The 21,366-nt window shown below is 39.0% G+C and overlaps 2 protein-coding genes across 2 annotated transcripts; one reads left to right on the top strand and one right to left on the bottom strand.

The window, feature by feature from the left end:
- Positions 1-62: 62 nt before the first annotated feature.
- On the bottom strand, positions 63-4,143 carry LOC5510441 (headcase protein). The gene is made up of 2 exons (XM_001630867.3): positions 2,716-4,143; positions 63-1,304 (listed from the first exon to the last, which is right to left on the bottom strand). The coding sequence occupies exon 1, from the start codon at positions 4,024-4,026 to the stop codon at positions 2,746-2,748; it is 1,281 nt and encodes a 426-aa protein (XP_001630917.2). The 5' UTR covers positions 4,027-4,143; the 3' UTR covers positions 63-1,304; positions 2,716-2,745.
- Positions 4,144-5,036: 893 nt separating this feature from the next.
- On the top strand, positions 5,037-20,060 carry LOC5510442 (T-complex protein 1 subunit theta). The gene is made up of 18 exons (XM_048721936.1): positions 5,037-5,145; positions 5,720-5,810; positions 6,270-6,349; positions 8,153-8,209; positions 8,350-8,424; positions 8,705-8,774; positions 9,182-9,264; positions 9,899-9,944; positions 12,580-12,641; positions 13,482-13,619; positions 13,922-13,993; positions 14,135-14,241; positions 14,715-14,781; positions 14,934-15,021; positions 15,407-15,594; positions 16,212-16,376; positions 18,460-18,579; positions 19,711-20,060. Exons 1-18 carry the CDS (start codon positions 5,089-5,091, stop codon positions 19,774-19,776), a joined length of 1,632 nt encoding a protein of 543 aa, XP_048577893.1. The 5' UTR covers positions 5,037-5,088; the 3' UTR covers positions 19,777-20,060.
- The last annotated feature ends 1,306 nt before the right edge of the window (positions 20,061-21,366 follow it).

The raw sequence follows: 21,366 nt of genomic DNA, 5'->3' as shown, positions 1-21,366 counted from the left end.
TGTTTTGAAATTAAGGTACAAAAGAATTGAAACTGTTAAAGATTAATTTGCAATAGTAGAGGTCTATTTATACATTTTATTTTTATTTCTGACAAATAAACTGTACAATAGCTGTGTACAATTGGATTCACTCCTTGATGTCTGGAAAACACCATATAATTATACATCAACAAATAAACAAATCAAAAGTTCTGCCATATTTCAAAAGCTTCAGCTTTTAAAAACCCTTGGGCAGTGTATGTAAATGCACATATAAAATGAGATGATAAATTAAGTGACCAAATCCTGGGCCCTAGGATGCCTTTTTTTCTTATCTAGTTCATACTTCCTTTGTTTCTGTCTATCAGTTTGGAGAAAAGAATAGGCTGATATCATAATCACAAGAATGCCCCTCCCTCCCCCCCAAAAAAAACCCACTGGATCGCCTTTCTAAAAATCAAATCAGTACCTCTTCTTTAAAAACAGACCGTTTTGACGATGTTGTGCGCATATCAAAATGCCACAGACTGTCAGGCCTTGGGTGATCTAAAATGGCGTACAAAGTGGACTTAGAAAATGCTGTCAGAGTGCTTCTTTCAAGGAATTTTGTAGTTAAATTCCCCTTCGCCTGCATTTTTGATCAGCTTAGGCCCGCCAGTCTGTGGCATTTTGGATGCGTGCGCAACATCGTGAAAATGGTCTATTGTCTTTACCTTCACAAATGCTCTTTAGAGGGACAGCTTCTTTTCAGAGGGGATTCAGCGGGAGATTTGGTGCTGCGGGAGAGCGGGAGAAGGAATCCAAAATCTTGAGACTCCCGCCTAATGCGGTAGAGTTGACAGGTATGTGATGGTACTTAAAAATCACTGCTCATTTTCTCTTAGCCTTCCCCCTCTCCCAGCCCAAACCAGAGTTCTTAGCCACCGCAAGCCTTCCCCCTTCCCTCTTTCCCACCCCAAACCAACCCCCCTTAGATACCAGGGCCGTAGCAGGAAGTGGGGCACTGTGGGTACTGGGCCCCCCAATATTATCAAAAATTATAAGAAAATGACCAGTAGGGGCGTGGCTAAGCCCCCCAATATTTTCTTAATGTTTCTGCATTGTGCCCCCCCCCCCCCCCTAATATTTCGAGGCCTGCTATGGCCCTGGAAACACAACTATATGTAAAGCCTGTTTTATACTATAGCTTCTTAAGTCAATGGGTTCCATCATATTACTGCAGATTTTGTCTTTTCCATTTTCAAGCATTTTCTCTTCCATTTTCAAGCATTTGTCCTCAAAAGCCTCACATTGGCTGTTCTTGCTGATAAATCACAACCTTTAACCTAAAAGAATGAGTTTATTTGTGAATATAGATGTATAGTATGGGTCCATGCTCAAATAATGACACTTCCGGCATGAGTAGATGATACATTAAAATTCCAACAGGAAGATCAAGCAATGGGCATCATAGGACTTGTATCATGTAAAGTCTACAGCAATATTTTTGCTAAAAAAAATGTAATGCCAGTAGTCATGTGGTGTCCATTCAAACATTTAAAAAAATTGATTTTAAATTCTACAAAATAATTAATAAAGAGACAGCCAACACAGGAAACAACTGACATGGTCATATTTAAACTATGGAACAATCTGCCAGTGCACAGTCTGTATGTAGCTACTAATAGAGAGCTTAAGCAAGTCAAAACGAACAGCATCAAAAACGGTGCGCGCCTATTTTCAGTGTGATAAGCAGATACTATTGTAATTTAGAATTTCTGCATGCTATTTAATTGTCATAATTTTATAGCCTTTTTGCATTCTGTAATGTGAGCTAGAGCAACTGCCAGAAAGCCACTATTTAAAAAAAAAATCCCCCCTCCCCCCCCTTGTCACTGAGCCAAACCCCCTCTTTAGCGATAAGCTAGACCCGCCCCAGAAAATGGCCCATTTATAACCAGACTGAAGTTCGGATAATGCATATCTCAGAAAGATAAAGGCAAAAGCAGCAATTTGCTTATTACATATCTTCTTTGAGATATGATTTCAAACTAGTTTACTGTATACTTGCATACTTGAGACTTTGCTCCTTCTCCATAAATCTTGAATTGATTGGCAAACAAAAAGGCAAAAACAAACTCAGATTTGATAATCTGGTCAACCATTTGCTACTGTAAATGCAGCAAGATGAGCCATGAGCCACCCCAGAGAAGTCTGCTCTTATCTTTTACTCTCTTGAATAAAATTAAGTTTATGTTGAATCTTTCTATATTTAAAATGTTACAAGTCCAGCTGAAAAAATCAATACTCTGCTAATAGATTAAAAAATAATGAAAAGACCTTAGCCAAATAAAGCAAATGCTGATTTTTTTTTTACTTTCTATTTCAGATCATTATCTAAATTTTTGGAAAGATTTCAAAAGGGAATTTCAGACAGCCGAACGGAAATCAATTATATGTGAAAACGAAAGGTTTTCAATTACATCCAAAATTATTATACAGTCTAATCTGCTACCCGATTGGCTAAAACCATATGACAGGCACCTGTCTGCATGAAAATTGTGCAAAACTGGAAAAATAAAACTAAATCCTTGATTGTAAAGTATTTTTTTCCTTTATCATTATAAACCAAGTTATAAATGGTAGAAACGGCTAAGAAAAAGACTGGATAAATGTGAAGAGTAAATATCACTTAAGCAAAGAGCCAACATTTGTTCACAATTTGCAAAATGAGGGCTGACAATTTTCCATACTTACCGTACTTTTATAAAGTGAGTCTTGAGGGGTCTAGCGACAGGGCATAGCGAAGGAAGTGAGAGGTTTTATACAGTGATATGCCGAAACTCCGCAATGAGGACACTTTAGACGTTGGCTATATTCCGAGAAAAATTGCACATCGTTTTCTGGTTTCAACTCTAGGACAGGCTTGCCACAGGATTGGCACGCCACCCTTTGTTGACAACAAGGGGACGCTGCGAATATGTCATACGTATACAGAGTTCCAAGTTGGTGTGTGGAACCATCCCATGTTTTACTACAAAGTTTGCACTTTATCGCATTCGGTACACCTTCTAAGCAATGCATGCATACTGCGGATAGATAGCGTGCTTTGCCTTTCTGCGAAACTTCTATGCAGTGCGCGGCGAGTTTTCGAGGAGTAAGGAAGAATGTTCCATCTATAAGTGGGTATTTATCGAAGACTTGCAATTGTCTACTGCATAAAACACAATTCACGTTCGTTGTCATTTGTGAAGAGAGGCTAGAAAGAACAAAATATCGTCCATCCTCTGAACCTTCATCCTCCATTTTTATATGGTAGGGGTTTACTTTGTGCTTAGGGAGAACCGCTAGAAACGAGTCGAAATCGGCCCTCTTTAAAAAGTTCAACGATATATGACCGTTTGTAGGGGCTGGGGGTGGTGGAATGGACTCCACGCTTTCAAGAACCGGGAAAGATTCCCCAAAGAAATGCTCGTCCGATTTAGTTTTCTTTGTTGGTGTACGCACAGGCGGCGAGATGGGGCTACGGTCGGGTGGGGACTGCGAACAAACCGAACTCTGTGAACTCCGCCGTGGCCTAGCCCCGCTACCAATGCACGGTTTATCGTTTGTTTTCTTCTTTTTCCGCTTAACTTTAGCTAGAGCAGCTTCCTCTGACTCTGTCGGTGGTATAAAATCCAGATCTTTCCTCAAATGGCCCTTATTGCAAGCACAAGCACAGCATTTGAACGCTAAATCATATCCTTTCTTTGTCCATATATTCTGGCGTCTCTGCTTTTCGCTCCAACTCCTAGCCCTTCCTGTACCACGTAAATACGTCAAAATATCGTCTTCGAAGAGCTCAAAGCATTCAGCGTGCATATAACAACCGTACGAGCACGCATCGTTATTGCAAATAACCCGAACAGCCTGACGTAGCTTGACTGGTGTTTTGAGGGTGCAGCCTTTAGGAAAACAACACTCGTAGCTCTCAGACGATTTATCGCTCGTTGTTGCAGACTCCTCGTGGTGTACATCACCATTCATGGTTGCTTTAGCTTTCTTGGTAGGTCCTTTAGAATGTGGCATGATTTCAGCTCGCTTGGACGCCCCAAAGTTGGTTAGATCAGGCGTTCTTTTAGCTTTATTGGCGGTGACTTGCTCGCGATTTGTCGCTTGGAAAGTTATTTACAATCTGTGTACGCATGACTCGAGGGGCGGGGCTAATGTCATCAGCTGATGCACACTCCAATGGCTTCCAATTGTTCCAAGCCTATCTCCCGGATGTGAACTGTTCTCCCAAAAATCCCGAAATGATAAAACAACTCTTTCACTTTTTACATTTCAGGACAATTGTGTATTTATTTACCACACTTTCATCATACACGTGATTTGTTTATTAAGTATTATAGATTGAGCACGTTTTTTTGTTGTTCTGTATATTTTCCCTTGTTGTGAGTTTGTGACGTGGCGGGCCTCAAAGGAAACCCTTTCTTCTTTTAGAACAAAGAAACTTCCTTATAGCCCTCACGTGAACAAAGGAAATGAAAAAACACACACAATATTTTATGTTTCTGAGACATTATGCTTCTGTAAGCTAGCCATGTACTAACTTGCGTAGTAAATTTGTATAGATATACTTAGAAACAAAACCAAAATTAGTGCCTCTTGATTTCACAACGCTTTCTCACATGAGTTTATTCGAGGATTCATTTATACTCATCGTATGTATAATTAAAAGTCTTTTACATCAATATTCATGCGCGTCTACTCAATGACAAGCAAACCCCGACTGGACGCGAAATCAATTATTAATGTTAAGGTTAATACAGGTATTGAATGGAAAACAGGACTTCGTGATAGATAGAAAGACCAGTGTTTATCAGGAATAAAAAAATCAATGTGAGGAAAACTCATAAATCAGTTTTTGATTTCGATTCTATATCTTACTTAGGTTGCAGCCTGAATAGTTTACAACTGTAAAAGCTTTACTTAATTCATGCATTTTATCCTTTTTCGACACGCACGACAGGGTCGTCCTCGAAAAAAAAAACATATTTACGGGCGCCCTGTGTTTTTTGGTCTACCTGTGGTAAATACCCGTCAACCCCCGCGCACCGCCTAAGGAGTTTCTCTACCAAATTTTCCAAGATGGCGCTTCACGTTCCCCAAAGCAATCTTCAGCGTATGATGAAAGATGGAGCGAAGGTATTTACTGGGATAGTACTGCAAGACATAGTAATGTAACCATTTTGCATGATACGGATCTTCTGGGAGCTTGGTTTGTCCAGATTTAGTGCAACTCAGAAGACACATTCCTTGACAAGTCAGGCACGTGTTTTAGCCGGTGTGGCAACCGAGAGTTTTCCCTCTGATAATACTGTACAATATACAGGTGTTCCTAGATTAAAAAGCTGATTACAATAACACCATTTTTGCACTCTATAATCTACTCGTCAAGTCACTAGTTGTACATACTAATTTTACTTTTTATGAAGTGTCAATGTTGTTAGCAACTGACGAATATATAAAGCGAAAATTACTAAAGCCGCTCATCCTCAATACAAGACCAAGCCCTCATTTATTACATGTTTTTAAAACTTTATGCTTTCTCTATGGAAAACAATTATTTAGTTTGACTTTTATACGTTTTATATCAAAAAACTATTTAATAAATTCTACTTTCACAATTTTTAACTCGACACAGATTGAAAATAACTCATATGGTATGATTGGGACATAACCTTTGGCTAACTGAGTATTTGTGTTTGTTGTATGTCAGATGTTCAATGGCCTTGAAGAAGCAGTGTATAGAAACATTGAGGCGTGTCGTCAACTTGCCAAAGTGACGCAGTCTTCACTTGGTCCTAATGGTGAGTTTTAATGAGGTGTGTTCCCAGGATTGGCTGACAGGCATGTGCAGTCATAGGTATCATATGGAAAAAGAATAGTATTTGCAGAATCCTTAGTAAGAAATGACCCACTTTTTGGCTGTCAAGGGGGGGGGGGGTGGAATAATAAATAGGCCCATGTTGTAATGTGAGCATGTCAATGCAAGCTAAATTTATAACGTACAAGTGTTGCATTTGTTGAGATTTGTTTACAGGGGATGGAAGGGGGGCGCTTATTGGGAGGGGGGCACTTATTTCAAAATTCAATGTTGAAAGGGGGCACTTATTGGGAGGGGGAGCTTATTTCAAAATTTTAGGTCGAAGGGGGGTACTTATTAGGAAGGGAATACTTAATTGAAGGAGGGCATTTATACATAATAATGGTGAGGCAGTGTCGTCGGGCAGGGTTATTAAATTAGCATTATTTTGTTTGATATCCAGGCATGAATAAGATGGTTGTTAACCATCTTGAGAAGTTATTTGTCACAAATGATGCAGCAACAATTATCAAAGAGCTGGAGGTACAGTATAAACACTTGAAACAAAAAGAATATTCTGTTTTTTTTTTTGCTATCAAAGGAAAAAAAAGTTTTATGCAGTACAGATCTTCAAAGTGTCCTCAAGTCAACTTCCTTATTATATACATACCGTATTTACTCCATGTATAATACGCACTTATGTATAATATGTACCCCGATTTTTGGGGGTCATTTTGGAAAAAAATAGAAAATTAACTGTATTAACTGAAAAATGATATTCAAAACCAGTGAAAAGTCAATAAAAACAAGCATGTAGGAGGCATAGATAAACATGTAAGTTCTGATTTTTACTGTTTTCTTGACGATGTTGTTGACAGTTTGACTTGGCGGCATGTCAAAAGTAAGCTGCATCTCATCCATGTTTACGATCAGGTGTAACAGATAATCTTGCTCTTTACGACGGTTGATGACATAGGATTGGAAACCGAGGATCTTCTCTTCGTAGTTGGTGGGGAGTCATTGCGCAAGGGTGGTCTTTTGATGAATGAAAAGTCTATTTCTCTTCAGAAATAACTGACACCAAAAGATGCTTGCCATGATTGTTCTTGCTGAAATGCCATATTTTTCTTCTTTTGCAAGATCGAGTGCCTTCATTCTGATAAGCAATGGCAGTATGGCAAGTCTGTTCTTTCGTTTCTCTTGAATCCATGCCAGGAGGTCGACTTCCAGTTCTGGAAACGCAGCCTTGCGTCCATGCGCTGCACGCTTCATGCGTGGCATCGTCTTTAGGTTCTCTTTATTTTTCCTCCATTGCCGTATGTTTGTCTCATTAACTCCATATTCTCTTTCCTCGGCTCTGTTATCGTTTGTTCCCGCAAAACCGATAATCTTGAGTTTGTCGTTTGCTGTGTAACTTTTGCGCTTTGAAAACATGATCGAGTGATAATTGATGTTGATTTAGATTTGGTATGTCAAAATGATGCGGAGTTTAAATACTTTAACTAATGTATTCACAGATCAAAATAACAGTGTTATAATTGGTTACTTGGGGCAGAGAACAGCCAATCAAGAGCTTCCTGTTGTTTTTATTATTATGCAAATTATTCACATACCAATTAGGAAGTTTTATGTATAATGCGCACCCCGATTTTGGAGGTCATTTTGGCGAAAAAAGTGTGTATTATACATGAATAAATATGGTATCATGAATTTCATTTCCTAATTACAGTATGTAGCATACAGATACATGGGAACCTGGATTTTAGAATACTGGATTTTATGATCCAGTATCCTGGATGGCGTTCCTTTCTCCTGGCAGAAATACAGTGAAATGTACTTTACTGTATAAGAAATTACCTTGATTTTACGATATTGGATACAAGGATATTCTTGGTCTTACGATACCAATCTGTTCTCCCAAGCGTAGGTTTGACCTCCATACAACAATATTACTGACTCTCTCTATCAACAAAGAGAGGAAAACTCAAGACACAACACACATACAGTACAGTTAATAGATTTTTGAGTTGCCAGAGCTCATTAAACACAGAAAATAGTCTTTCAGAGAGAAACTGTAAAGGCTTACACAGGGTACATTCACAATATTATTAATTTGTTAAAGTCCTCGTTACAACGGGTTTTCCTTTAAATCGTAAAATCGAGAACCTCTTTGTAACAATAACTCGATTTTACGATGCATTTTTTTTTTTCCCCAAGGCATACCATAAAATCCAGGTTCCACTGTATATATCATGTCTTTGATATATACAAACGTGATATTAGTAAGGAGGAATTTTAGGAAATGCATCCAAGCTGCTCTAAGTTTTCTCCTGCATATTGTTTCAGGTTGAGCATCCAGCTGCCAAGATGCTTGTGCTGGCTTTGCAAATGCAAGAACAAGAGGTCAGTACATTAAAAGATGTAAAATCTCTCTCTATGGTCACATAACGTCCTGTCAAATCAATCACTACGCTTAGTAACATTTTTGTTCCCAATTTTTTGTTAATGAGGTTGGTGTTATACTTTGCTGTGTTTTGTTCTAGGTTGGGGATGGCACCAATTTCGTGATTGTCTTCGCTGGGGCTCTGCTGAGTGCAGCAGAGGATCTTCTAAGAATGGTAAATACTAATATTGCTTGACTTTATCGAAACACTTTATGTTTAGACCTAAGAATTGAGTCCGAGGGTTAAGATTTGAGGTGTAGGCTAATGTGGAAGAAATGCAGATTGTTTAGGTGTAGAAATATGCAATTAGTAAATTTCATTTTTTAATACCTGCCAGTAAATACAAACTTCTTAATACAACAAACTCTGTAATCCCTTTAGATGATATCGTTCTGTGCTTACATATTTATTATTTCTTGCATTTATTGTTGTAAATGTGATTGTTCTATTGCAGGGTCTTTCACCACCCGAGGTCATACAGGGATACGAGCTGGCCTGCAAAAAAGCTTTAGAGTTATTACCAGGTATGTTACAGTATGTAGAGTATGCAACAAAGCTTTATAATTATTGCCAGGTATGTTACAGTATGTAGAGATATGCGCAGGCCTGCACAAATGCTTTAGAGTTATTACCAGGTTGGTTACAGTTTGTAGGGATATGCAAAAAATGCTTTTGAGTTTCCAGGTATGTTAGGGTGACTCACACAAAAGTGTAACTTAGAGATTTACATTCTTGTGGTAAACTACCCATCCCCCACCACCTGCCTCAGAACCCTGGAGTCTCAATAAGTCCACATCTGCATCATGGAATGCTCTCAAGTAAAAACTATTACTCCTGTAATTTGTTGCCAAAGACTATGTAGTGGTCTTAGTTCGAACACCCATATTTGTTTTTTCATCCTTTTTGCTCATTTGGGTTGAATTTCTTGTAGAGATGAGTTGTTCCAAGCTGACCAATATAAGAGATGAGAAGGAGGTGACAAAAGCTATCAAGACAGCAGTCAGCAGTAAACAGGTAATGTTAACAGGAGCATATTGTTTGTGGTATACTGTACACAGGGGTGTGCGCAGGTTGCACGTGCCCCTCCCCCCTTGGCATCCAAAAAGTGGGTCATTTCTTGTTAAGGAATTTTCAAATACTATCCTTTTTTCATATGATACCTATGACTGTGCCCCCCCCCCCCCCCCCCCCCCCCAGATAATCTTGGGCCTGACTTGTGTTTTGCGATACGCCATTCAGGGTTAAAAATATATATTTTTTTAAATCGGCTAGATTTTGCCAGCTTTCTGGATTTTGGTGGGGAAAAAAAGCCTGCATACTCAAAATATGAAAGAGGAATACAGAATAAAAGAGCTGGAAAAAAAACCAGAAAACAGCCGGCTATCACCGGCAGCTGGCTGCTATTTGGAACCCTTGCTATTATGGATTACATGTCCTATTTCTAGTGACTGAATATCTTTTCTGTAGAAAATAGATTTTGTTTACTTGGAAATGAATTGACTCAGTGATAGAGGTGATTTACATAGACATAATATGTAAGCTTCTTTTAGAAAGAAAAAAATAACAGCTGATTTAGGGAAGGTTCACTATAGAAATGCAGGAAAATGAACAAAAGTTGATTCACATGACTCTGTTCTCTCTGTTTCAGTATGGGAATGAGGACTTTTTATCAGAGTTAATAGCACATGCCTGTGGTAAGAATAACATTATGTCCCATGTAATGATTTGGTAAAAGCTTTTGAATCATTTTTAGATCCACTTTAACCATAATAATGATAGAAAAACAGGCTAATTATAGTGTTGATGTTCTTAGGAATAAATATGAGAATCCCAAATTAGGCAGTTAATATCTTGAGGACAAAAGCTGTGCAAAAAAACTGTAGAAAAACACCTACTTTCGGAGTCATGAGGATTGTTGACTACTGATATTTATTGACTTTCTGACTTTCTTCGGGGCTTTTATTATTTTAAAAGAAGAAAAACACTTACAGCATTTGAGTAAAGGAAAGATAAGAATACTTGTTGAAGCATGTTGCGGAGGGTACAAAATGCAGGTTGCAGGTCGGGTGCAGGTCAGATGCATTATTTGACCCAAGTTTGGTTGATGTGTAGCAAATCGCTGGCAAGATCAGAATTATTCCCATGGTCATGTGATTGCTTAGAAATAACGTGAATCTGAGTATTCAATAATCTAACACGTCTTGTGAGCCGTAGAAATTGAATGAAATAGAGAAACAAAACAAAAAAAAAACACATAAAAAACATTAAAACCACCCAACGCATTTAGTACTTAACTAGTCTGAGTATCTGGCGATTTTATTTTTCAAAATTTGGAGAGCAAAAATAAAAGTACGCCTGACACAAATACTAGAAGCGACGCCTGCCGCCCATTTTCAGGCTGTCAATTTTCCAAAGACTCGCGTGGTGGCAAAATCAAATACCCAAATCAAATTATAAACAGCATTTATGTAAATCAAAACTACATTGGTGTTATATGCAAGGAAATAATTTTAGTAACGACGAACCCCGGTGAGAGGAACTTTGTGCTAAATGATTTGAACGCAAAGATAGTTGACGGCTCAGGAGATTTACGATTTAAGTATATAGCTGCAGATCCACACATCACTAAATTACTGCAGGACGTTCACATCACTTATTTCCTACAGGCTTTTTCGTCTAAATAGACAAACCTCTGCTTGAACACAAATTCCATTATTTGATAAGCTCACTCGATCAACAACTCGCGGGAAGTACCGCAAACAATCCCAAGCATTCTTCGTGCTCTCACAGACAAATTTTTTGAATATTCGTCGCCTGGTCTGTCTAAAAATTTGATGACTACTACTAAAGATGTCCGTAGTATTAAGCAGCTTCTATGACATCATTATTTCCAGCGCTTTTGGTATAACTAGTAGATGTTCGCTTCGAAAATTGATACCAATGAGAAATAAACACACGCAACGACCGGCCTTGGCAAAACATTTGAACATCTAACCTGAGTATCAGGCGCAATTTTTCGGAAGAAAATGAAGACAGGAAAATATATTTTTTTAAATGTTAAAGAAAACGATTTCTCTGATTCTGCTAACGCCAGGTTAAAAGCACTTTTGGAGTCCGCCATTACTCTGAGAACGAGCAGTCAACGGGCTAGGGTACTATATATAGCTAAACCAATCAGCGCGTCCCATTCGAGTACCCTTTGTTTTTTTTACCAATCAGGAGCCATGCCGGAATCCGGCATGAGAACATGCGATCCGAACAGTACTTGTATCAGGCCCTTGTCTTGTTTCTCTCCGGCGCGATAGAAACATAGGCCCTGATACTCAGGTTAGTACTTAACCTGCAGCCGACCTGCAACCTGCATTTTGTACCCTCTGGAGCTGGTGGTTAATTCATCAGGAAGATCAGCTGTGTCCTTTTTCACCATTACAGTACCGTATTTACTGGCATATAATACGCACCCACCTATAATCCGCTATAAGGCCTTTAAAAAAAAAAAATTTGAAAACCCGCATATAATATGCACTCCAATAGAAAAAAACAAGGAAGTGAGAAGCAACAAAAAAAGAAACAAGTATCAAGATGATATAAATGTTCCGATTCACAATTCATTTTATTCATATATAAGTATGGTAAATGCTTTTCTACACCTGAACTTAAAGGTGATAACCACTTTGAACCTCTTAGGCATAAGCAGCGCATCTTAGCACAACTGTAAAGCTATTATTCTTAATGCTGAACATTTGTATTTTCACATGGAACATCAAAATGCGAGCTTGTGTTCGTTCACTGCCATTTTGGACATGATGCAGAGAGACTTGGTGGAGTAAATTCCAACATGATGGCAGACAACAAGAAAATCATAAAGGAAGAATAAATAATTTCTGTTTTTCTGGCGAGTTTTTGGGCTTATGTATTTTCTTACAAAACACAGGATGAGGGGATTAAAGATATTCTTTGTTTGGAATACCTTTTACTGTGTTATTTTTAAGCGATTTTTTGTGACTGTTCTTCACCTACAATGGGATCGCCACATTTTCTTATTGATTTCCGCTTTTTATCATACTGAAAACAATGGGTGCTGCACGTATAATGCGCAACCCGTTTTTCAAGGTCATTTTGGGAGTAAAAAAGTGTGCATTATTTGCCGGTAAATACAGAAGCCTTTTCATTCCTCATGTTTTATTTATTTATTTTATTTTTCCATAATGAGCCCTCTTCCATCTGTTTAATAAAGTCCTCTTTCAGCTGTTTATGGTTCTCTCTGTCTAGCCCCCAATTCCTAGATTAGATCTATCAAAAATGATAATAATATGCGTTTTTCTTCAGTTTCAATTTTACCTGAGAAGGCAACATTCAACGTAGACAATGTCAGAGTGGCTAAAATATTGGTAGGTACTGTATATGTATGTACGGTAGATGATAATGTTTCTCTTGCCAGCTATGACAATGATAGCAATGAAATGAGGACACTAGTGTATATTGGATGGATATGAGAATAAACAATAGTGATGGTTATGTGATAACAGTATAACAAAGAATAAATCATCATGAAGGTGGTGATAGTAATAGTAATAATGGTAATGATTGTGATACAGTGGAACCCGGATTTTATAATAACGATGACGTTCCTTTCTTCCAACGGAAATGCAGTGAAATGTATAAGAAATTACCTCGATCTTACGATATTGGATACAACGATATTCTCAATTTTACGATACAAATCTGTCCTCTCAAGCGTAATTTTGACCTCCATACAACAATATTACTGATTCTGTCTATCAACAAAGCGAGAAAAACTCAAGACACCACACAGGTACAGTATGTTTTTTTTAATTTACAGATCTAAGTTAATGCAAATTTACAGTCTTACAGAGAGCACCTGTACAGTCTTACACAGAGTAGAGTTACCATATTACTATTTTGTAAAAGTTGATATTAAACCTGATAATTAACAGCGATATTTTCAATGGATTTTCCTTGATATTGTGAAATCAAGTAAAATCTTTGTATGATGTACCTCGGTTTTACGATACATTTTCTTTTTACCGAGGCATATCTTAAAATCCAGGTTCCACTGTAATAGAAATTGTTGTGATAGTAATGGTGGTGGTAATAGTGGCAATATTTGCTGTTCTATCAAGGTACTCCCTCCTCCCCAATTTATCTATTGTACTGGTAACTGGTGATTTTTCAACACAGGTCCTTCTCATCAATTATCCCTTTTTCAGGGTTCTGGTATCCATAACTCTGAGGTTGTCCAAGGAATGGTGTTCAAGAAAGGTGTTGAAGGTGACATAACATCTAAGAAGGATTGCAAGATCGCTGTCTTTTCCTGCCCACTTGACCTAATGCAGACTGAGACTAAGGTGCTTACAATAAAAAAATCTCAATTTACTTACATCAAAAAATGAAAGAATTTACTTTTTAAGTGTTTCATTAGATTTGCTGGTATGATACAATATGTAAACAGGGCTCACTGGTGGGGCTTTGACAGCAAAATTACGTGATTGCAAAACAATTTGCGAGTTGATAGTTCTCCATGTATGCACAATTTGGGAAATTTGGGTGAATGATTGTGGATCATTTAACTAGTTTGCTACAGCCAAACATAATTTTTGTTATACATTTAAATAAAATGGTTTCCTGCTCCAAATTGTGTTGTCCCCAGGGTACAGTTCTTATCAAGAATGCAGAAGAGTTGAAAAGCTTCAGCAAGGGAGAGGAAGACCTTCTTGAAATGGTGAGAAACAGTTTAATATTACTCATTAGACATTTAATCACGCTGAATTGTAGAGAACTGGCTTTTTGACCTAACATAGGATATAACACTATCTCATTTTGTTCAGAGATTTTATCATAGGTGTTTTGTATTATATCTCAGCAAATCAAGTCAATCAAAGAGAAGGGTGCGGATGTTATCGTGTCAGGCGGCAAGGTGGCCGACATGGCTCTTCATTTCTGTAACAAGTATCAGATCATGGTAGTGAGGTAAGTGTCACTGGAAAACACAGTATAAAATTTATAATGATATCCTTTTTTACCAGCAAGAGGTTGTTATATCATCATTGAACTTTTTATTAAATAGTTGAATGTTAGATTAATTTAGGATTTATGTATAATCGGCTTTGGACAAAGCTTTATTCTTTAGATGTAAAAAACATGAAAAGGAACGGAGACATGTATTTTAGTTGTACTGAAAAAGAAATTAAATAAAACAGAGTTTCCACTGGAATATCATGGAATTTATTCTATACCGTATCTAGATGAATTCCTTGAAAGGGTTATTAAAAGTATGGGAATTTTGAAAGTCTAAAATATGTTGTAACTCTGCTAAAAGTTTGAAATGTCAGTGTGTTACATATGTGACTCTGTTTTGATTATTTCACTTATCACATTTTGAGGACAGAGACCCAACATAGCTAGACTTCAATAAGTAGACAACCCCCTGGTTTTTGTTACAGGTTAACTTCCAAATGGGACCTGAGAAGACTTTGTCGGGCCATCTCTGCAACAGCTTTGCCGAAAGTTGTGAGTCCATTTATTAGAACTTTGGATGCATGTGACCTGCTGAACATTAAGCTTTTTATTGTGCATTGTCTTACATCAGTTCCATTATTGTTTATACGGTGTTTTATTGAAAAAATCTAGTCCTTTAACAGTGACACATTTCCGTTCACTAGACCACACCTACTACAGAGGATCTCGGCCATTGTGATCTTGTGTACCTGTCAGAGATCGGAGAAACCCCAGTCACGATATTCAAACAGGGTGAGCTTATAATCTAAACTGCAGAGACAGTGGCACATTCTGCGTTTTTCAATATTCGGCTAAATTTTATCAATAATTTCTGCTTAACTGCTAAACCACGTTCTAACTTCAGTCATTCAAACTAACAGAATTACATTTTATACTATTTGATTGGTCAGTGTGATACAGAGAAGTGGCGTGATTGGAAGCCATTTTAATGCTGGCTGAAGAAAGTGCTTCAAGTATTTTGATTGACAGAAGCCAGAAGACGATTTAGTCGATGCAAATCATTAGCAAGAGTATTGAAAACTGCAGCAATGTGTTTGACACCTCTCCTAAATGTGGAGCTGTTAGCAGTGGCATCTGTATAATGTGTTTTTGTGTCCTAATACCCTATCCCCGATAGAACGCGAGGAGACTGCAGTGGCAACAGTTGTGATCCGCGGCTCGACAGAAAACATTATGGATGACATCGAGCGAGCCATAGATGATGGAGTCAACTCCTTCAAGGCCCTGACCAGAGACCCTCGATTTGTGCCGGGTGCTGGCGCCTCTGAGATTGAGCTTGCAAGGAAGCTTACCTCACACGCGGAGGTATGAAGCAGTATTTTATATTTTTTCCAGTTATCCAGTTGATCTACTTTTCTACAATGAAACACCATCCACCTCCAGTTACTAGGCTTAAAGGGTATCCAAGCAGTGTACACCTTTTTCGAATAAGAAAGTTTTCAGGTGTCAGTATATCTACAGTAATTAACATCTACTGAGTCCTAGAGCAGGTTATTTATCACACACAAAAAAAAACACTTAAAATAGCTAAACAAGTTAGACTACCTCTAATCACCCATTTATAGCAACCCACAGTGCTTCCTAAGTATGTATCAAATAAACAAGTAAATAAGAGTAAATTGAAGCTGATGCAGGATTTTGTATCAGTATTTTTTTCTGTTCCTGAACACATTCATTTGGCTTTCAGAGATAAAGATTTAGCCATTATTATTATTTCCAAGAGCCACTGCATGCTACGACACATAAATTCTCTAGAGTGCAAACTGATGAAATACATGTATAAACACCTATGTTGTCAAAGTACCTGGTAACTTTTGTTTGAAATTGATTTTAATACTAAAAGGGATCATAGTTTTTTTGTCATGTGTCGTAATTTTGAGGGTGTTCCACGAGCTCTTGTATATCCTGTGTTTGTGTCTCAGACATTTGCTGGCCTTGAGCAGTATGCCATTGCCAAGTTTGCCGAGAGTCTAGAGTGTGTTCCTCGTGCTCTTGCTGATAATGCCGGGGTGAAGGCCACAGAGCTTATCTCCAAGCTCTATGCAGCACACCAAGAGGGCAAGATGAATGCCGGATTTGATAACGAGGTAAGACAATCCACCATGCATGGTATAACTAGAAAGACTACAGACAAGCTGTACAAAAACTAGATGGTCTGCGTAGGTGTGGTGTAGACAAGGTATGAATCAACACAAGGTTGAAAAGGTTAAACGCCTCTGTGAAACAGAATGCTTGCGCTGACGTTTCGAGCCTTTCGAGCCCTTTGTTGAAGCAAAAGAAACTGTTTCTTTTGAGTCAGTTTCTTTTGCTCCGACGAAGGGCTAACGCTCGAAACGTCAGCGCAACCACTCTGTTTCACAGAGGCGTTTAACATACCTGTGTTTTGCTGACTGTCTTACTGTTTGTATGTCTGTCTGTGTTTTGCTGACTGTCTTACTGTCTGTTTGTATGTCTGTCTGTGTTTTGCCGACTGTGTCTTACTGTCTGTTTGTATGTCTGTCTGTCTGTGTTTTGCTGACTGTCTTACTGTCTGTTTGTATGTCTGTCTGTGTTTTGCTGACTGTCTTACTGTCTGTTTTTATGTCTGTCTGTGTTTTGCTGACTGTGTCTTACTGTCTGTTTTTATGTCTGTCTGTGGTTTGCTGACTGTCTTACTGTCTGTTTGTATGTCTGTCTGTGTTTTGCTGACTGTCTTACTGTCTGTTTGTATGTATGTCTGTGTTTTGCTGACTGTCTTACTGTCTGTTCGTATGTCTGTCTGTGTTTTGCTGACTGTCTTACTGTCTGTTTGTATGTCTGTGTTTTGCTGACTGTCTTACTGTCTGTTTGTATGTCTGTCTTTGTTTTGCTGACTGTATCTTGCTGTTGTTTTTGTGTCTGTCTGTGTTTTGCTGACTGTCTTACTGTTTGTATGTCTGTCTGTGTTTTGCTGACTGTCTTACTGTCTGTTTGTATGTCTGTCTGTGTTTTGCTGACTGTCTTACTGTCTGTTTGTATGTCTGTCTGTGTTTTGCTGACTGTGTCTTACTGTCTGTTTTTATGTCTGTCTGTGTTTTGCTGACTGTGTCTTACTGTCTGTTTTTATGTCTGTCTGTGGTTTGCTGACTGTCTTACTGTCTGTTTGTATGTCTGTCTGTGTTTTGCTGACTGTCTTACTGTCTGTTTGTATGTATGTCTGTGTTTTGCTGACTGTCTTACTGTCTGTTCGTATGTCTGTCTGTGTTTTGCTGACTGTCTTACTGTCTGTTTGTATGTCTGTGTTTTGCTGACTGTCTTACTGTCTGTTTGTATGTCTGTCTTTGTTTTGCTGACTGTATCTTGCTGTTGTTTTTGTGTCTGTCTGTGTTTTGCTGACTGTCTTACTGTTTGTATGTCTGTCTGTGTTTTGCTGACTGTCTTACTGTCTGTTTGTATGTCTGTCTGTGTTTTGCTGACTGTGTCTTACTGTCTGTTTGTATGTCTGTCTGTCTGTGTTTTGCTCACTGTCTTACTGTCTGTTTGTATGTCTGTCTGTGTTTTGCTGACTGTCTTACTGTCTGTTTGAATGTCTGTCTGTGTTTTGCTGACTGTCTTACTCTCTGTTTGTATGTCTGTCTGTGTTTTGCTGACTGTCTTACTGTCTGTTTGTCTGTCTGTCTGTGTTTTGCTGACTGTCTTACTGTCTGTTTGTATGTCTGTCTGTGTTTTGCTGACTGTCTTACTGTCTGTTTGTATGTCTGTCTGTCTGTCTGTCTGTGTTTTGCTGACTGTCTTACTGTCTGTTTGTATGTCTGTCCGTGTTTTGCTGACTGTCTTACTGTCTGTTTGTATGTCTGTCTGTCTGTGTTTTGCTGACTGTCTTACTGTCTGTTTGTATGTCTGTCTGTGTTTTGCTGACTGTATCTTGCTGTTGTTTGTCCTGAGTATTGCTGTATGTATTTCTGTCTGTGTTTGCAGTCCATTCGACTGTTTGTATGTCTTGCTGAATGTGTAATTCTGTTGTTGTTCATGTTTGTCTGTCCGTCCGTGTTTTTCTGTCCATTCTTCTTCTTGTATTTCGAAATTAACTATTGTAACTACTGTAACTATTTATGAAACTATTTTTGTAGTGTGAGCTAAAAGTACCCTCTCCCTCTATGATTATTCTGCAGACTTGTCGGTTCATTTATTGATCTATGATTATTTGTTCAGTGCGGTAGCGCTGACATCAAAGACGCTGTTGAGGCTGGTATTCTAGACGTATATCTCACGAAGCACTGGGGTCTGAAGCTCGCAACAGACGCCGCGGTTACTGTGCTGCGTGTCGATCAGGTAAATAACGTTGATGATTTGTATACAATCTTATCTTGTCTTATCACATTCTGGCTCCCTATGATTTCTAAGTCGTCTTATGCCGGTTACCGTGCTGCGTGTCGGTTAGGTGAATAACGTCGTCTTATGCCGGTTACCGTGCTGCGTGTCGGTTAGGTGAATAACGTCGTCTTATGCCGGTTACCGTGCTGCGTGTCGGTTAGGTGAATAACGTCGTCTTATGCCGGTTACCGTGCTGCGTGTCGGTTAGGTGAATAACGTCGTCTTATGCCGGTTACCGTGCTGCGTGTCGGTTAGGTGAATAACGTCGTCTTATGCCGGTTACCGTGCTGCGTGTCGGTTAGGTGAATAACGTCGTCTTATGCCGGTTACCGTGCTGCGTGTCGGTTAGGTGAATAACGTCGTCTTATGCTCCTTTTTTATATAGTTCCTTACGATTTTTACATCATCTAATGATGGCTTATGCTATTCTCTAGATTTCTATGTCATTTTTAGATGTCTAATGCTTTCTTCTAGCCCTTGGTTCCTTGTGAGTTTTTCGGCATCTCATGCATTTTTCTGGCTCCTTGTGATTTCTAAATCATCTTATGCTTTCTTCTGGCTCGTCATATTTTTTATGTCATCTTATGACACCTTATGCTTTCTTTTTGCTCCTTATGATTTCTATGCATCTTATAATGCTTACTTCTGGCTTCTTATGATTCCTATGTCATCTTATGCTTACTTCTGGTTCCTTATGATTCCTATGTCATCTTTTACGCCTTATGCTTTCTTCTGGCTCATTATAATTTGTATGTCATCTTATGTCGCCTTATGCTTTCTTTTTACTCCTTATGATTCCTGTGTCATCTTATGCTTACTTCTGGTTCCTTATGATTCCTGTGTCATCTTATGCTTACTTCTGGCTCCTTATGATTCCTATGTCATCTTTTACGCCTTATGCTTTCTCTGGCTCATTATATTTTTTATGTCATCTTATGTCGCCTTATGCTTTCTTTTTACTCCTTATGATTCCTGTGTCATCTTATGCTTTCTTCTGGCTCCTTATGATTCCTGTGTCATCTTATGCTTCTTATGCTTACTTCTGGTTCCTAATGATTCCTGTGTCATCTTATTCTTTCTTCTCACCAGATCATTATGGCTAAGCAGGCCGGTGGACCGAAAGCCAAAGAGAACAGGGACTGGGACGAGGACTAAAGTAGCCAATTCGACTCACCCTCATTGCGAGAATGACATTCTCCCTGCTTCATCTTGTTTTCCTCCTCAACTGTTATTCTTCAAAGAAAATGTAAATTCCATCCAGATAAATTAACCCGATTGCGTACACGTCACGCGATTGCGCATGTCACGCTAGAAGTGGGCGGAAGGGGACGTGAAGCCCCGGCATCATAAGCTAAACATTATCAGCCGTGCAGCATTCATTGGCGTGTATGTAGTGCTGGAAAGCCGTTTTATCGAAATAAATATCTAGTGTGACACTATTAGGAAGCATTAAAAGTAACGAGGTAAGATGAAGAGGCGTGGAAGCTAAGGGATAATGTCGGGCGGGGGGGCTAGGGGAAGCCGATGTTAATTTCATAATTTCACAAGACTTGGTATGCGTCCGTAGGCAGAAGGAAAAATCTGTCTGTTAAAGCCGCATTGTCACCAGTTTACTTCCGGTCGGTTACCTAACAATATCCGATGATTTTTAACTGAAAACGCGAAAAATATTTCAAAATATTGAAAGCGATGTGTCTATTGGAAGTTTCTTTGAGGATGTGAGTGATAATTTAGAGCGGATGGCCTGTTTAATATTTCGGATTCTAATAGATTCTTTTGTCTTTTAACGGTTGAGGTTTCCGTCGGACCTCCGGAATAAAACTGGTGACAATGCGGCTTTAAACCTTCGTCAGGGGCTAGATCGCACGTTGGTTTCTTCAACAATTATTACTGCAACCCCTTTATTTGAGGTCAGACTAAACGAGGCATTTTTTCATGCTTTCAACTTGCACAGGAATTTCTTTTTGGCTTCGAGTTGCAAAGCGCAAAACAATTTCAGGAAATTAGCTAATAAGCGCTCTTCATTTCCTGTTTTCTCAAGGAGGCGACCGCTGTAAATTGGAACTTAAATGCGGGCGCATTACATGCAAGAAATATTGTTATGTTTTGTAACCTTTTTTTTATCCGCCATGCTTTGGAAGTGATAATCCCCTCGTGTAACATGACCTCATTAGAGGTCGTATGCGCCAGTTCACATGGACAGACAGTCTGTGTCGTGTCGACAGACAGACCCAGTCGTTATTTGCTGTTTCGGGCACATCCATAGGAACCCTGAAGCGGAGGCGGAAAAAAAAATCGATTTCCGAACCCGAAACCGTATCCTGACCGTCATGCACCGTGCGCTTATTTAACCTCTTCAAAATCAATGTCAATGCTACGCGGAGTCTGGGTACGATACTGTCACATGGATATGCCGTAACGCATCAATAGAGCTATGATACACCGTCCCATCCCTCCCTCTTCTATCCCAAGGACATGTAAGATTCCACTACCACGCCCTCCCTTATCAATACACTAAAGCACTTGTCCACTGATAACCCGCTAAACGGCTATCGAAAGCGAAAAGGGTTCGCTCACCGCAATAGCATGTGCGGTATTCCACGCACGCAGACAAACGCGACTTCTGTTGGCATGCCATGTACGTGTGAACTCTTACTCGGAAGACCTTTTGTTCTACGCCCATCCAAAACCGCCAACAATAGGAAACGGCTGTTTCTCACGGTGGTAGCACGATGGCAAACGCGA

This window comes from Nematostella vectensis, chromosome 14 (assembly GCF_932526225.1).
Source record: "Nematostella vectensis chromosome 14, jaNemVect1.1, whole genome shotgun sequence".
NCBI lineage: Eukaryota > Metazoa > Cnidaria > Anthozoa > Actiniaria > Edwardsiidae > Nematostella > Nematostella vectensis.
The sequence above is the reverse complement of the archived record's forward strand: the minus strand, read 5'-3'. Positions and strand labels throughout refer to the sequence as shown.